Raw genomic sequence first — 17,553 nt, forward strand, 5'->3', positions numbered from 1 at the left:
CTACAAGTCGCTGTCCGCGCCAGCGAGCCTGGAGGGGGCTGAAAGAACCCACGCGTGGGGCTGGCGGGCTGGCCTGGGGCCCTCCGGGGTGTCTGCCCCACGTCCCCTGCTCCGCGGCATCTGTGAGGTGAGCTGCCAACCATGTACATCTGCTCTGCGCACACAGAGCGTTTGGTCCATGAGTATCAAATAATTTGAAAGCTGGAACAAGCTTTTGTCATTTATAATTACCTATGAAGCGTATCAGAGAAGCAGGGGAGAAGGTACATCAAAAGAATCTCCCTTTGTCTGTTGTTTCCATTCAAAAGTCTGTGTCGTAAGAAAAGTACCACCAACTTAATTTTCAGATAATATTTAACCTAAACAATTTTCAAGCATTCTGTATTACAAAACAGAAAATGATACAATTAATGGAAGAAGTCAAAATGCTGGCATCACTTTGTTTCCACATTAATACATAAAAATGGACAACACATTAAATAAACATTTTGTTATTAACAATTAGAAATATTAACACCAAAAATCATGTATAAATTAGGAAATAAATGTACAAACTATTTCCAAAGTGCTCTTTCAAATACATTATATACACAACATTCAAGAAGTTCTTAATGTAAGACATTTCAGATTGATGTAATGTTGCTTTTTCATTTGAAGTGTTGTTCATATTCTCTCAAAAGTATTTCAGCACTTTCAAAAACCACATAAAAGGCGTACTTCCAAGCTGGCAAAGAGCAATATTGCATTCTTCTGGCTACCTGTAATATTAATATATTGTAAAGAAAACAACCTTACTTCCTTTCTGTTCCTTGCTATTTGAGAGTACTTGTTTGTATGAAAACACCAGCAGGAAAGATAAAAGAAATGAGGACTGACTAAAAAAATGTCTTCTATTTTATCAGTAATTAAAATTATTAATGTAGCAAGGGCAGTGCTTGGACAACAATTAATAGTAAACTCTTTAGTTGACCAGTTAAAGACTTTCCTCTACAGGAAAAAAAGTAATGAATTGAGAGATCTTTTATTTTCCTTGTGGTCTTGGTTTTTCAAAATATAAAGTACTAGAACTCAAAATCCCATAAATACACCAGTTCAGACAAAGGAGGAAATTCTACAGAGGGTGTATTTACTCTAGATTGTAAATTTGCAGTTAATCTTGTATTAAAAAATGCTCACGGAGTATAGTCATCCTAGCCTTTTGCCTCAGAGAAGTTCAGACGTGGTATTTCATTCAGCACTTACATAAGCACTTTATAAGTGCTTTTTTTCAACACTTTATAAGAACATATAAAACTGAGTAAAAGTGACTTACATTGTTCATACTGGCTTTTACATACCACTAGCTTTTATTTCTAAATTCTCCCTCTATAGGCATTCTCTCACTGGTTGACCCCATTAATAGTTCCCCTCTCTATATGCATAATATTGTTTTACAATTAAAGCTGAATTTAGTTGCTTATCTGCAATAAAGATGGATTTTTTTTCTTTTACTTCTGAACTATTTCTGTCAAGCTACAAGAGAAAAGTAAAAGTGATGGTGAGCTGTAAGAACAACAGACCAAAACATTTGACAATATTTATGGTTACAGTGCTGGAAAATCTGAGCAAGGCCAACGGACGAATCAGAAATAAAGAAGGATGCCAGCCACCTGCTTGTGAAATTTGGCATGAAAATGTATATGCGAGTTATAAAATTTGGAGTAGTGTATTTAAGACTGGAGTTTTGCCAGATGTTTTTCTCAGCTAAGCACAATATGAAGCAATATTGACTTCTAGTAGGCTGACACTGCAGACCTCAGAGCTCCCTCCTATTTTTCTTTCCACGACAGAAATACCTTCGTTTACATGGGTATATAAAAGGTGCCTCTAGTGATTAACATTTCCATGAATATAGGTTTTGATCTTCTTTCTGTACCTTTTACAACAGAAATGTGCACTTATGCAGATTACTGAATTACAATACTTGGGTAGGTAGGTATTACAGAAGTTGCAGTTAATTTTATTTTTATTATATAGCATAGAACTGTCTTCACATAAGGAATGTATCCATCCCCTTATTCTTAAGAAGTAAAGAGCCATGGATTTCAGAGGCTGGCAGGTGATCTTCAATGCATTCAGTTAAAAAAAGATCAATAACCTACCACAGGATACCTCCCTGGACTGAGACATGACTGAATGGCTTTGTATTGAGCCAGACTGCAGAATAACCTGGCTGTTTTCCAGAACGGGGCACAACTGCGATCAAATGATCCTAAAGCTATTTAGAAACATCAAGAATGGGGCGAGGGGGGGTAAATGAAAAACTTCTGCATTGTATCAACATACAGTACTATACACAGCACCAAATATCAAACCATTAAAGCATTGTCTTGTTACCAGTAGTGCACTGCTTCATATCCAGCATGAAATGAACACTGTTCACATACAGACGCTGCTTTGTGCTAAGGGGTAACCAACATATTACAATTAATCAAAACTGCCTGTACATCCAGTTCAAAAGATGGAGATACTATTGAAATGAATCGGACACAGGATCGTATTCTTTTATTGCTGGTAATTTCCATATTGTCCCTATAAAAAAGAGAAAAATGTTGGAGAATAATATATCAGAGGTTTACAAACAGTAAGTTAGACAATTTCTTTTGCTCTATGAACTTTGAAAGACCCACTGAAGTGTCACCAATGTGCCTGTACCAAATTATCAGACAGATTTATATGCGGAGCTAACAGTTTTGTCATAGCAAAAGATTTAGACAATTTACCTGCTCATAGCCGTAAGGCCTCTGTTGCTGAGCGGATGGGCCTGTCTGAGAAGCTCTGTAACTTCCATATTGCTGCCCCTGGCCCTGTTGGTAGCTGGAATACTGTGAAGAGGCTCCTTGTGCAGGACCTGAGAAGACAGTGAAATCCCTTCCTAAGGCTTCATTTGCTAGGGGGAGTTCTTACGGCTAACATGTAAAACATGATGGTAACAAAGTAAGCTCTGCGAGTATGAACTTTGTGAGTAAATTTTGCTAGACATCCCCTCTAGCTTTATACCAGAAAGTGTTAATACTAATAATGCTCTAGTTGCAGCAGCATAAACTTCAGTTCAGGTTTTAAACTTTGCTTTGATATGCTTTTAAGAGATCTGCCTCTCTGAAATCTGTATTGGCACAGCTCAATTACTATCTATATGCAGGCTACCTGGCCTTTATTTTAGTAACAATTGCACGTTTAACTTCCTATTTAATCTTGCTGTGCCACTGTAAGCACTGCTGACCAGGCAGAACCTAAGAAATCTCTTGCACATAGAGATACTTTTAAAAAACATGTAAATCAAACACACAACTGCATGGGGATATTGACTTCCTTTTATTTGGGACTGTATATTCTGTGTATAGACTGCTATGTGCACTTTTTAGCATTATGGGTGGATTTTTATGAAGAAGAACCTTTAAAAAGAGCAGGCCAGATTTTAACATTGTAAACTGAATTTTGGATTTAATTTCACAGAATATGTCTGGTTTGAGTAGTCCAAACTATCTACTTGTACTGCAGAGTTAAGTGTTAATAATTTAATTCATTTTTTAGGCTTGTAGGTTCTATTTCACGAGATCTTACATTTCTAAAATGGATTTGCTGTTTATATTAAACTCAGATTCCTTTGATGGCAGCAGGGAGATGTGCCACTGGTGACCTGAACGGTTCGAAAGCCCTGTGCCAGTGTTAGCTCCGTGTTCAAAGCACTTCCACTTTTTTCCTTTTGCCTCCATCCCTCACCAAGGAATAAACCCCTATGATGCTGCAAGAAATCTAGGTGAGGGCGTAGTGATTCTCTGGACTGTTGATGTTCTTTTTTTCATGTCAGTTATTAACTGTGTAGGAGGCCTGAGAATCCTGGCAGTCACCTCCTGCCGACACTTACCAGGAAGTCAATGTGAAGCAAAAGTGTATTTTCTAACTTTCTTTCAAAAGAGAGAGGGCTGCAGGACGTTAACATAACAGTATGGAATGCGGTGCCATACTAATGTCTGTTTCTTCCCAGAATCCCTTCCATACTAAGCTCTTTGGCTAGTTTTGGCATGTGGATGTCCAAGGTTAATCAAGGAAGTAATTTACAGCATATTTTAGCTTAGGAATGGAGGCATCAGGATGAAGTATTGCAAATGCTTGACTGGTCAGTAACAGTTTTCTTACCGTATCCTTGCTGTTGTCCTGGGTAACTCTGTTGGTTTGGGTATTGCTGCTGGGAATATGTTTGCTGTTGTGCAGCTCCCTGTTGGTATCCTGCCTGCTGCTGGCTGTACTGAGAATTTCCTAGAGGGAAGAATGGAAATAGTTTGGTTATAGATGAGGCAGGTATTTCACTGCACATGTGAATCGTAAGGAAAACAAAGGCGTAAGGAGCCTTGGTCTGGAACTCATAGACAAGTACTTTTTTCAGAAACAGATGATTGCATTTTGCCAATCAGGATGTTTATTTCTTCAGTGATTTTTAATTCATGTGAACAGGAGGAAATTGTTTATTTATACACATCACTAAACAAACAAACAAGCAACCTGTTCCCCAAAGGATTTTTTTTACCCCCTAAGTGTTTCAGGATTAAAGCACAGAGTCACAAAGATAAGGGTGCCAGGGTAAATAGCCACTTTCTCAAGAAGCCCGCCTGCTGTATTTCCTTCTAGATAATGATGTTCATTCATATAGCCCAGAAAGACCACTTATCTAGTTGTTACTGGTATTTTTTGAAACACCTATGATGGAAATTCCATTTGCAGTATCCTGAAACAATAAAATGAACAGAGACTATACAGATGATGACATTGCTTTCCCTAAATGCCACTTCACTGTATCATAATTAAGTTAATATTTTGCAGTTAATATAGAGTTCAGATATCTTAATAGTATTACTGAATTTACTGATGTTTTTAGTGGTAGAATTGTAAACTCAGAGTATTGATGATTTTCAAAGATTAGTTTCATTTAACCCATTGTTTTTCACAATTTGTAAGGTGAATTAAGTAAGATTAAAAAAAAGTTGATCCTGGAATTAACCAGTAGGCTTTCTTACTTTAGAGAAATTTCCATTTACAGCTGCCAATTTTTTCCGGCCCTGAACCACATTTCTAACTGCAGTTTACCTTTGTCAGCATAACCTTTTACTTTAATGCAATCATTGTTATTTGCATTATATAAAATGTTTGTTAAACAGTTTTGTAAGAGTGAAGGATACTTTCTCTTACTGCAAAAAAAGTTCAGTATCCATAGCTCTAATTCCACCTGGCTCAGCTACAACCAAGAATCATTTTTCTAATGACTATGAGGCTACGCACAAGTTGTTAGTGATGCCCCAAGGCTGCACAGCATGACTGCCTCACAATACAGTTCCTGACACGACACACAGTCTGATACAGTCTTGGTATAACAAATGCTATACATAGCTTCATTCTATCTCCTGGACACTCCTTAAGTAGTAGCTAAGTAGCAGTTAGTGATGCAGAAACTGCAAGTCATATTTTACATTTTCATAAGCATTTCATTAGTATTTTAGGGCATTAGAGCTTTGGTTTACAAAGATTGCCAATATATTTTCCTACCTCCTTCATAATAGTGTTGTGTAGAGTCGTCAAATGACCTGTCATAGCTCTGCTCAGTATAGGATGACTGCTGATAGGCATAATCACCATGTCCTACAAGGAATTGCAAAGATTTATCAGGTAATTGTTAATGTAACTAGAGATATATTGTTGAATGATATATTATGAAGCTGCTTATGCAGAAAGATGAGGCTAAGAGGAAATACAGACCACTTAGACAGGAAGTCAAATACATGGCAAGGAAAGTCACACCTATGGGTGAATCTCTTGCATTTACTAATCCAAACTTGGCTTTGTGCCCTTTTTGAAGCAGTTTGGTGGATAGCAGGATGCACTGATGCGTCTGTTTGTGTACCAGGCTCCCGTGCCCTGGGATTAGAATTTTCTAGCATTTAAATTGGAAATGAGTTGTGATGGGTTTGCCATGTCCTTGGATGGGGCAGTCAGGGTGGTCTACGCGTTATCAGTATTACAGTGACTACAGCTCAGAGGAATTACCATCTGGATAGTATTGCTGATTCATAGGTTCTGATGAGCCTTGTCCATGACTGTACTGTTCACTGTAATATTCTTCCTGACCCATGTACTGCTGTGAGGAACCTGCAAGGCAAAGACAAGAGAGAGCAAACTGAGCCCCTGGACTCCTAAGGGATGGGTTTTTCTTATCTATTTTTTTTACGAAAACAGTGTTTACATCTGGACAAGTAAACAAGCTATGTATGTTGAGAGCAGTTTCAAAGATGTCCTGCTCACTAGAAAAAGGAAATAAATTTGTATTCTCAGAAGCAGCTGGCTGAAATTGAAATTATACAACCATCAGTAACATGTCGTAAAACCACTCACTTCTGTGGCAATACCAAAAGTAATGGCTAAATTTCATCTACTAATCTGAGTTATTAGAAAGCACAGGAATGTATTCCATGCTCAAGAACACAGTCAGAATTAAATATATTTTAATTAATGTATTAATTTGTTTCTCAGCAAAATTCAATTTCTGGTAGAATCCATCTCGCAGCTTTATTACCTCTCAGAACTTCTTCCGGAGAGGTCTTAGAGCATGGTAGTTATCCTCTGGTGTTTTCCTTTCCTTGGCCTAATTTTTTGTACTAATTGCTGGCAAACTATATCTGCTTGCAGAAATGTGTTCCTTGTTAACTGTGCCATGTTACATCTGATCCAATACCATTTGAAAGAACTGAAAAGATTCCCAGTGGCTTGAGTGAGCTGTATATCAAATTGTTCCTCTTTTCTTCAGAGATATATGATCCCTTTTAGACAGAATTATGTTTTTAAACATAAATAAAATGATTATGAAATAATTAAATAGATAAATCTTGAAAATTGATTAAAGTTCATCTGATTGTCATGATACTTCCACCATTCGAGATACCCTGTGTTCCCGGGTGGGATTCCCTGTTCATACATGTGCTTTGGAAATTTTATTGACTTACCTACCCCACAGAACAGACGGAATATCATCAGTCTAATAATAATCATATCAATACTCTAACAATAGATGTTACCTTGCTGTGAAGCTCTGTAAGGGCCCATTGGTCGCTGACCCATCATGCTGTTGCCTTGGTTGCTCTGACTCATCATGGCAATGGAGGACTGCCCCTGGTAATGCTGGCTCCCTCCTTGTGCTGAGTTGTAATGTGACGTTGCTGCTTGCTGGTGCATCATGGAGACTACAATGTACATGGAAAATACTGTTTTCTAAAAGGATGTGACAGTTCTCTCCCTAGTTTCTTCGGAAGCAAGTTAAAACCTTCAACTAACATGCATCCTGATAATTCTGTGAATTTTCCACAGGGGGAGATGTTTTCCTACTGCATGTATTTAACTTTTCTGCACTGTAATCCAGAAAGGATGTTATTACATGGTCAGTTCTTGCCATTTGCTTCAGTTGGATATTTAAAAATACATCTAGCCTTGATTATTGTTACTTTATTTAAAAGCATGTGATCATTATTACAGTAGGATTAAAGAAAGAAAGAACTGATGCTTGTTCCTCTCTGCCTCCTGACTAATTCATTGCTCCATTTCTTTTCTAATCAACCCTTTCTTCTACTTCCTTCTGACTATATACCTGATAATTACACAGTTTAAATAAACTGACATTCTAGGATTTATTTGATCCCTAAATTTCATCATGATGGAAAGAATTCTTAAGCACTGGACATCCCATTCAATACTCAGTAGCAAACATTTTTAAAAATTAAGAGATTAATTCTGAGTTGTCTGCTAGTTTCTCTATGCCCAGCAAGCAGTGTGAAGTATCAATAAAATAACAAAAATGGGGTAGTAATGTACAAACGGTAAATGTGTAATAGTCTTTGGCAGGCTCCTTCAGCTAGGATAAAGGTGCTTCTCAGATCCCTCCCACGGTTGTGGGATTTGCTGCCAGGTAGTGCTGCTGCACTTTTAGCTAACCCTCTCTTCCCCAACTCAGTGCTAACCATAGCAAGTCGGTGTAAGTCAAAGCAAGTCTGAAACTGGTCTGACTTACACTGGTGCCTGGCACCTTGAAATTCAGAGATGTCTTAAAGCTGTCTTTTCCTCTTGTATGTTTGTCTCTGTCTACAGAAAATATTTACAGAACAAATTCATGTGTGGTAAACCTCTGAGGTCACTGAAAAGTCAAGCTGGCCCAGAAGGAGGAAGAGAGAGTTTACCTGGATTAGACTGCATGTTGATGTTTGTTCGAGAGACATAATTGCCTATTGACCCCTGGCCTTGCATTGGCACATTCTGAGATGCAGGCACTGTATGGCTATAACCAGGCCCAGTTCCATGACTGCTGACAGTCATACTCAGAGAGGTCGTGGGCATAGTGTTCTGGCCTGACTGCTGCATAGACACGTGATTAGGACCTAGAAAAATTAAAGAGAGCAACAAGAAAATCTGTGCTATTATTGGCAACGTACAGTGAGCATTAAAGCCCTCGCGGCCTTTCTAAAATACCTTATGATAAAGCAAAACAAAACAAAAAAAGTCTTCATTATTAAAATTCCCTGTTATCTACAGACAAATTAAAACTGCCTACTGCACAGTTAGAGTGATCCTCCTCTTCCTGGCAGCCAAATCCAGGCTGTACAGAATTGCAGACAGGAAGAACAAAACCAGCAGCAATGCCCTACAAGCAGTTCCTCACAGGCAGCAGAATTAACAAATGCCAGTAATTTCAGATACTTCAGAAAATATATGGACTCTGGAAACATCCCAGCCTTCTGAAATTTGTCCTGTCCTTCCTGCTGCCCTGCTGTTGACTCCTCTTCCCCCTTCACACAGATGGTGACAATGGGAAGATACAGTAGTGGCCGAGAAACTCTTTGCACATTGGTGCATCCGTCTGGTTCCTCTACAGCCAACTAACCTTAGCTGGGGCTTATCAAGCACCGAGGGACCCTCTCCTCAGAGGACAAGCCTGTTTCTTCCTTTCCTGAAGTTTGACTGAAAGTACCTCAGACTTTCGGAGACAAATTTTCCAAGTTATCATCATACTCCCTGTTGTTACGGTACTCCCTTGCCAACATCACCGAATGTAATCATCAGACTGCTCCAATTATCTCCTGGGTTTGTATCATCCCGCTTACCTGGCAGTATGCTTATTTTTTAAAAATCTGTTGCTGTTGGGTAACTAAAATTAGGGAGAATCTAGTTCTTAATTTTTGTTGTTTGTTGCTGTAAATACTTTTATGAATGAGTTTTGGAAAGTTCTTTTCATTGTGTATTGTTACTATCTAAACTGTGATAGTGTGTATTGTTGTCTATCTAAATCCAGCTGTATTGTTGTCAGTCTAAATTAATTTAGGTAGAATGGAAGACATGCAAAATCCCCAGAACAGACAGAATTATGTTGTAGTGTTTAGATAACGATATTTTAATTCACAGTTATTATCTACAGCCTCTGAAAAATGTGTCTAATTCTCTTAGTACAAACCTCATTAATTACTCTTAATGGTATTTATAGACATCAACATGAGAAAATTTGCTGTAGATTATTATATTTTCCTTTGATGGAGAGATGCAAGCACCATTTTTAGGAAGAGATAAAGAGAACCAGCTCTACTGAAATCAGTGGAGTCAGGTCAATATATGGCTACAGAGATCTAGCCCTGTGTTTTGCTTCAGTTTCTGTATGTTTTGTAAAGCTGATGCTTCAACTTGTGCAACACAAGGCCAAATGGTGCTTGAATGGAGCTAGCAGTTGCTTTGAGTGACGGATGGAGTGAAGCAAGTGTCGGTAAACCTCATCCTATTCGCATGGAAAAGCTTAAGAGAATCTTGGCCTTCTTTAAAGAAAAAAAAAAGGTTTGGCTAATTTGCAAGGGAAAATATGCAAGCAGGACCAAAAGTGTTTAAATAAAAACACTAAAACAATAAGATCAATATAAAGCACTGAACCTCTTTCATACTCTCATGAATCTAAGGCAGTTGGGTTTTTCTTTGAAAGGCCTCGTTCATGATTTCTGAACAGTTAAAATTCTCAGTTGGGCCCGATTCTGTTGGAAGGCAGCTGAGTTTCACTGGTTGGTTTACTGAACCTAGTGCGTTTGCCTGCAGGGCTGCGGCATGAAGAATCACTTGTGGATGGTGGATTACTTGAAATCTCAGTGGGTTGTTTTTTAGCTTGTCCCCACCAACAGAATTATCACTACAATTGATCTACTTGCCACTATGCAGTCACCATGGATGTAGGGAATTACCTAGTCCCTCCAGTCTTCAGGACTGCCAGCCTGGTTCTTTCAATCAGCACTAAATTACTGTGAAGAACTGGAGGGTGGAGGGCAAATAAAAAAAGCCAGCAACAATAACAGTGAAAATGTAGATTCTTAGTAACACAAAACAATGTTTTGACTGACTTATAATACTTATACTAGGTGATAAATATTTCAAAAAGAATGACCAGATAAATTTAGTAAGTTCACTTTACAAGCTGTAACTGTTTAAAGCAGGTACATCATCCATTAATTTAAAAGGTACTATCAGCTTGACCACAAATGGATTTTTAAGAAGTCAAAAGTAATTTCATGGCTTGCATCTGCTCTTGAGTCCCCCTGCCAAGGCCTATGATTTTACAGTCAGATATTTCTGTTTATAGAAACCGTTTTCTCTCTCTGTTACTCTGGGAAAGACCCACAGAAACAAGAACTGACTAAATAACTATGAACTACAAAATAAACAAACAGATCATTCATACTATAAAATGCACAGAATAAAAAAAAAAGTTTGTCTTTCAATTAGTTTCTTTTAGTTGCATGAACAAAACCAAATAGACAAAGTGTATTATCTTATTCATATGAAATGTCTGTGCAAACTCTTTGGCTATGTAGTACAATCTCTGCAGGCTTCTGTAGAGGACGAAGACTGATGTAACACCAAATTATTTTTAAGAAGGCATGTACCCTGGAAGTTCTTTGCAATCTAAAGGCTTGGTTGTGCAGTTAGTCATGCAAAGAGTTCCACTTTACCCTGGCCAACACCACCACTTTCAAGAGAAAAATACCACAATATAAAATTTTTCTTATGAAAAACTTGGATGCATCTTTACTTGGTGATTTTCATTACGCATTTTTTAAAAAATGTTTTTAATTTCCCCTATAGAAATACTAAGCAGATCGGAGTCCTTGCAGAAGCCAACATCATTCCTGACTGTAGCCATTTTGTGATGATTTCAGCATGTGCCTGAAATCCCCATATGCCTGAAAGGTGAGTTAGGAGAGGTCTTTTACAGCTCTGTAAGTATATTCTGCATTAATGATTTTGTTGCCAAGCAACAGCAAAGCAGCACAAAGGGGACCAAAGCTCACCATTGCTAATCTGACTCTGCATGAGGGAGGAAGGAGGAAGGCCCGTCCCAATTGCATCGCTGAGATTGCTCTGTGAATGGAGAGATTGGTTGGATGCACTCTGAGTCATTGCTCCTGGGCCCAAGTTTATGTTTTGCGTTGGTGGCTGCAAATAACAAGGAGGAGAAGCAAATTTTTGGTTAGGTTTTTAATTAGAAAAATAATAACCCCCAAATTAGCCTATGACTAAAAACTGCCTCAACTAAATATGTGCTTCCTTCACTTTTGGGGCTTGCTTGCGTAAACCTTTCTTCATTAGACTACCGTGTGTGAATGTCATTCAGCACGATACAGAGACGCCGGCAGGCAGCACAGTGAAGATCTTAAAATTGTGCTTATAATAGAGTCTGGCTTCAGTGCCCATTCTTCTGTACTGACATGAATTTCATATTGTGCTGCTCAGAACATAACTGCTGAGGGGATATGCGTTAGCAAAGACGATACAGAAGTGTGTTGACAAATTGACCTTTGTCAAGCGTAAAGCTATGCTGTAGTTTGTCTTATGTGTGATACCTCCAAAATCAATCCATTTAGCAAGAATAACACAATCTTTAAAGACAAACCAATGCCCAAACGCTGAATTAGATTTTTGATATAAAAGAGTGGCATTTTTTTCACGAGTAAAGAATACAGTAAGAATAAAGAATAATGAATCAGCAACAAATGGAGCTCAGATCTGTACTGCTGCACCATTTACAGTATACAGAACCTGAGCTACCGAGAGAGATTAATACAAATGTCCCAAAGAATGTGTTTTAAACACAGTAAAAGTAACTTTTGATTTGTTTAGTGGTCTACTTGACCACTTCAAAACTTTTAGCTGGAAAAAAAAATAAAAAATGGTTTATTGACAGTGATCAGTAATGGAATCAAAGAACATTCCCCTCTGGCATAGAAAATGTATCTGATGGTAGCACTGGTACTTACAGCAGGAAGCAAGGACTGCATATTCTGGTTAGAATCTGCTATTGTTGCCAAGTAAACCAGGTTTCTGTGCAAGATTTGTTGGTATCTACAGAATAAGGAGTAAAGCTTATTTGGAAAGGGTTAACAGTACAGAAAATTCCAAACCTTTATCTTTGGGTTTTCTTCTATTTACAAAAGATTAGTTAAATTACATTAGCCCACTTTTCATCTGTCATAATAAATAGCAATAGCAATGACCTGTCATGCTTTTCATCAAGGATCAGTGTGTTCAATACCTCTTTTACAAATGGCTAAACTTGACTTCTTTAGCAAAGGTATCCTTTTTAGACCTTTTTTTTGAAAGTACACCTTTCTGCATTTGGCCCCATAACTTGACCTTTCATGGGGCAGACTGGCTATTCCTCCTGACTGAGATTTAACCCATAAAGTTTATAAATGCCTTTTGCTTTCAAGACTAGTAAGAGTAAGCAGTGACACAAACTGGTATGTCTACATGCATATGGTTTTAGCCATAGACAACCACACTGCTGATCCTTAACATTCAATTACTTTATGATGAAAATGTGTTAACTTTGTACCTGATTCTACTTGTATTTAATGAATCTGCATAGAACATGTGGTCCATTAACCATAATAGTTTATAATTATTGTAAATAAATGATCTGTTAGAAATATTGTAAATACTCAAATACTTTGGTAAAAAAATCTGTTCCAAGAACAATATACATGTCTTAATACCAGCGAATCTAAAAAAAACATAGTCCAAGTATTTTCTCAGTGATCAGAGATACATAGTACTGTTCTTGAGAAAAAGTACACCCAAATTTCTAACATACTCCCAAAACTCATAATACTCACTGAGTACATTCTGCAGTTTTCCCCTTGCTCTGATAATCCATAATACATTGTATTAGGTGGTGATTTTCATCTAGCATCTGCATAAAAGAAATACGATCAAAACCCGTTACTATGAGAAATGTATTAAAGCCCTGTGTTTTTGTGATACTCCACATTCACCCTTCTGGGCAGTGGATGGTGTTTTCTGCAGTTTTGTTGCCTTGGGATATTACAAAGTACTTACACATGTCTTTACTGAGACACAGGATCGTCCTTTTCAAATCATTCATTTATGAACAGTTATCTTTAAAGGAGTTAGTTGAAACACCCAATACAAGAATTATTAGACTTACCTTTTTTGCTCCTTAAATGGCAGAGGGATTTTTATGCTGAAGAAGGAAAACACTTTCTCTATGAAATACCTCTGCCTCATTCTAAAATATCACCCAACCCTTTCCAAAACTTCAGATTTTACTAACATGCCTACTTCCAAATAAGAAACATCCTTGCAAACAATTTAAACCTACCAGTTTTCCCACACAGGACTAGTGTGTGCAGGCTATGAACTTGATGAAGTATAGAATCTGCATCACTGGGTCTACTGAACCCACATTTAAGAGAACTACATCCCAATATGTTCTTTGTGGTAGTTCAGTTCTAACACAGGGAGAACTTAAAATGAAAACATAAGAGTAATTACATATCAACTAATTTATGTGTATCAGTGGCTGCTTGCTTAGCTTCATTCAGTAGATTCCACGGGCTGACTTGTTCCAAGAAGATCAGAGCTGCTGGACAAAATGACCACTGACTTTTATTTAATGAACCTATAATACAATTAAAAGCTTAAAATATCCTTTGATGTGTTTTAAAATTTCAAATACAATAGTTTGTCTCTTTCCCCCAGCTTTCTTGTGAATGCGGCAAGCTTTCTGCAAGTGAATGAACAGAAAAATAACAGTATTTACAAATTTAGGTTTGCTTCTGGCAAAAACTCACTACACAATATTTGTAGGTACTGCTGCTATTAAGTGCGTGCAAGATTGGGCCTTTGAACCACTGTGTCATCAGGATAGAAGAACTCTTGAGGAAAGAATAGCATGTTTTCATATGAGTTAAATGTGAATTAATCCGTGCAGGTGTCTGTTCTGATCAGAACAACTTCTTGACCCATTCAGATGCAAAGGCCCAGATTATAGGAAAATGAGCAGAAGCGTCTTTTTGATGCACGTGCAATCTAGCCAGTTCCTCCCTTAGAGGACTCAGCCTGTCCTGCTTCTAGCTTGTAATTTGCAAGTTGGTCTTAACTTTGCCAGACACCCTCATCCACGAAGGCTCCAAGTGCTGGAACCTGCACTGATCCCCCATGGCTCAAGTCAGCGCGGGTGTGGGGAGCAGCGGCGCTGCTGTGGCCTGCCACGGCGGGTCGGCCGGCTGCTCTCTCGGATGCTGACAGGGAACGGCAGAACTGTGTCAGTCAGGAATCCATGTTCCTCCTGCATGCGTGCCCGTGCTCACATGGCAACCCGGGTGCAGCATGTAATTTTAAGAGAAAATACTCCTGCCTGATTCACAGTGCAGCTCTTTGTTTCATGCTCTCATCGTCGTACAGAATTTTCACCTGTGTCAGTGGAAATTCTGTGTATAGAATTAGCAAAGAATATAAACCTGTCCTTTTCAGCTTCCACAACAGGTATTGCTGACATTTTCACATTCAGTTAAGATACGTATTCAACAGCAGGAGTCCAATCAACATTACAGATATCTTCTCCAGAAAAAGGCTATGTTTCTACAATTAGCTGAAGAACATTTTGCTTACTGAAAAAGGAATCGGGAATAGCTCTTTTCCCAACTTACTAGAAGAGAACTGAGTTCTGATCTTCATTACACAGAAGAAATTGAAGTTTGCTGCCCTGCAAATGTGATTTGATGAACTGTTTTAAAGCACCACCATCGCTGCTCTACTGCCAAAAGCTCCAACTTCCTCCATGTGAAATCTATTTTAGGAGTAGTTGGTGCTGGAACAATAACAGCTTTGAAAGACTATCAAAATTGAGTTAATAAATAAAAGTAAGCAGCTTATATATCACAAATGCAAATAAGAATAATATTTTTCAATGAAATTGGTATGTGTTCTAAAAAGCTCACTTTAATGAGGATTTTGTGAGTTCGTAGCCCAGCACCTGCTCCTTCTCCCCCTGCCCCGTTTCCATACTTGACTATAAAGCCCATCCAGTTACTGTGCCTGCAAGTCTCTTCCTCAGCATCACCGCTGGTCAAAAAGAAAATCTCTGCCAACAGCCCAACATGGATGAATGGTCCTGAAGTAACATGCCAGAAAATGTACCTGAGATGGGAAATGTTCTTACACATCATTTGTAAAGAAATAACATTTTGAAGCTTCCATAAAGTTTATGAATATGCAAAAGAGGAAAGAGGTTGAAAATCAAACCGAAGACGCTTTGGCCACCCTTTGTGGCTACAGTCATGGTTTTAAGTACAAACTGATTTATGAAATTCTGAACTAATTCCACGCAATCTGGAGGTTAGAGAAAACCTCATCCACTGAGTCTGAAACATTTTAGTATTTAAAATTAATCGGTTCACAATACCACATGTGCTGCAAGAGCTACACAAAATGGGATTAGTTGCCAAATAGTCTCCTAAGATTCAAGTCATCTCTTCAGTCGGCTCTTGTGGCAGTTTGTTCTGCCTTAACCTCTGTTCTGTCCCAGTCTTCCTCTGACGTTTTTTTCCTTAGAAGTCATAAATTGGCAGCAGATAATGGTTTGGCTGCAAAAGCCGCTGATGATCGGTTAATTGCTGTGCTAGCAATGGCACCTCTTCACTGGCCACTACTTAGGGGTGGACCACACAGCACAGACACACCTCGCCTCCACCGCACTACACAACTCCGCATAAACTAAACACCTACGCAGTGGGGAACACGCAAAAAACGTGGTAGAAGTACAAATGACAAGTAGCGGTCAACGTAAAAGCATGCATGTTCTTTATTGACATTTCCAGCCTCTCCCTTGCTGAAGGGGGAAGGGGTGTCGGGCGTGTGGGCACAGTCCCTGCTGTCAATCCTGCGAAACAGGCAACAATAACTTCCCAACTGGGAGCCCTCTGCTTTGGCCTCCGCGTGAGACCCATACGGAGATCTCCTCTCCAGAGAAAATCCTGCAAAATCTTTGTTTGTCATTAAACATCAATAAGCACATCACAAATAATAATAGTAATAGTATACGAAAAATCCCAGTGATTGGTGCTCCCTCTGTCTTCTGAGAGATTAAAATTCTGCATCCAAATACAAAAGAAAACCCTTGCAAATTCAGTATTTTATTTTTGCGGTTGTTTTTTTTTTTTTGGGGGGGGGGGGGGCAGAAGCTGACATACCATGAGAAACGAATCATATATTTGCAGATTTTATTGCCATTTCCATTGTATCACTGGCAGCTTTTTTCCCCTCTGCGAGCAGCAGGGATAACGTGCTATCCCAATTTTATTCCCTAGGTCCTTCTCTCGCTCTCTCTTCGCAGTGATCTGAACACCTTTGCTTTGTTCCACCTCCTCCTCCTCCTCCTTCCCCCACCTCTCTCTCCAGCTGTCCATCTCCGCAGCCCTCGCAAATTCACTCGTTTTCCTGATCGCCCTAGAAATAAGCCTCCTTCCTCAGCTACAGGAGCATGGACGGAATAAATGTCTAAAATTGTCTGTAGAAAAGCATGCTTTTTTACCTTCTGGATAGTTTGCTGGGTGACCTCCCCTTTGCCTCTTGGGCGAGCAGAAGCAAAGGCAACCGACATGGTGGGTTTTTTTTACGGGTCTATAATATATCGGTTCCAGGCTCTAATAATATTGTTATTATCTGGCCGCTATTGCCGTGCAAAGATTCTCCGCAGTGCATGGGGAGGGGAGCCGGCGCAGATGGTACGATCTGCGCCCCGCAAAGAGCCACGGGCACCGCACCACCGGCCGGCACGCACCGCCCTCGCCCCGCCGCCCGCGCCGGCGGCTCGGGGCGGGGGGGGCGGCGGAGGGGATTCGGGGAGGGGGCGGGAGGCGGCCGCCGCCGCCCCGCCGCCGCCTCCCCGCCCGCCGCACATGGTGCGTCCCTGCTGCCGGGCTTCCTGTCGCAGCCGAGCGGCAGCTCCCTGCCTCCGCCAGCCGCCGCCAGCTGCGCCAACTGCGTAGGACGGCCCCCGCGTACGCCAAGTGCGCCAGCGCGGGGAAAGGGAGAGCGCGGAGCGGGGAGAAGGGAAGCGGCCGCCTACGCCGGATGCGTAGCGCGGGCTCCGTACGCCAAGAGCGCAGGTGGAGCCCCGCCTCCCGCCCCGCCGCGCTGTCGGGTGCA

At 39.8% G+C, this 17,553-nt stretch overlaps 1 protein-coding gene across 1 annotated transcript; it reads right to left on the reverse strand.

Moving 5' to 3' along the window:
* Positions 1–208: 208 nt before the first annotated feature.
* SS18L1 (SS18L1 subunit of BAF chromatin remodeling complex) lies at positions 209–17,182 on the reverse strand. The gene is made up of 11 exons (XM_074842900.1): positions 16,937–17,182; positions 13,218–13,294; positions 12,360–12,444; positions 11,394–11,538; positions 8,256–8,453; positions 7,104–7,268; positions 6,079–6,180; positions 5,581–5,673; positions 4,180–4,299; positions 2,763–2,890; positions 209–2,571 (listed from the first exon to the last, which is right to left on the reverse strand). Exons 1-11 carry the CDS (start codon positions 17,003–17,005, stop codon positions 2,545–2,547), a joined length of 1,209 nt encoding a protein of 402 aa, XP_074699001.1. The 5' UTR covers positions 17,006–17,182; the 3' UTR covers positions 209–2,544.
* Between the last annotated feature and the right edge of the window lie 371 nt (positions 17,183–17,553).

The sequence above is a fragment of the Strix aluco genome, chromosome 17, assembly GCF_031877795.1.
Source record: "Strix aluco isolate bStrAlu1 chromosome 17, bStrAlu1.hap1, whole genome shotgun sequence".
Classification (NCBI taxonomy): Eukaryota; Metazoa; Chordata; class Aves; order Strigiformes; family Strigidae; genus Strix; species Strix aluco.

Bases quoted from the DNA above. Each gene is read 5' to 3' on its own strand.
- SS18L1 (XM_074842900.1), bottom strand. From the start codon at position 17,005: ATGTCGGTTGCCTTTGCTTCTGCTCGCCCAAGAGGCAAAGGGGAGGTC. The intron at 12,445-13,217 runs GTGAGTATTATG...CTTATTCTGTAG, and splicing joins AAAACTGCAGAATGTACTCA to ATACCAACAAATCTTGCACA. The intron at 6,181-7,103 runs GTAACATCTATT...TTTGCCTTGCAG, and splicing joins TTACAGAGCTTCACAGCAAG to GTTCCTCACAGCAGTACATG.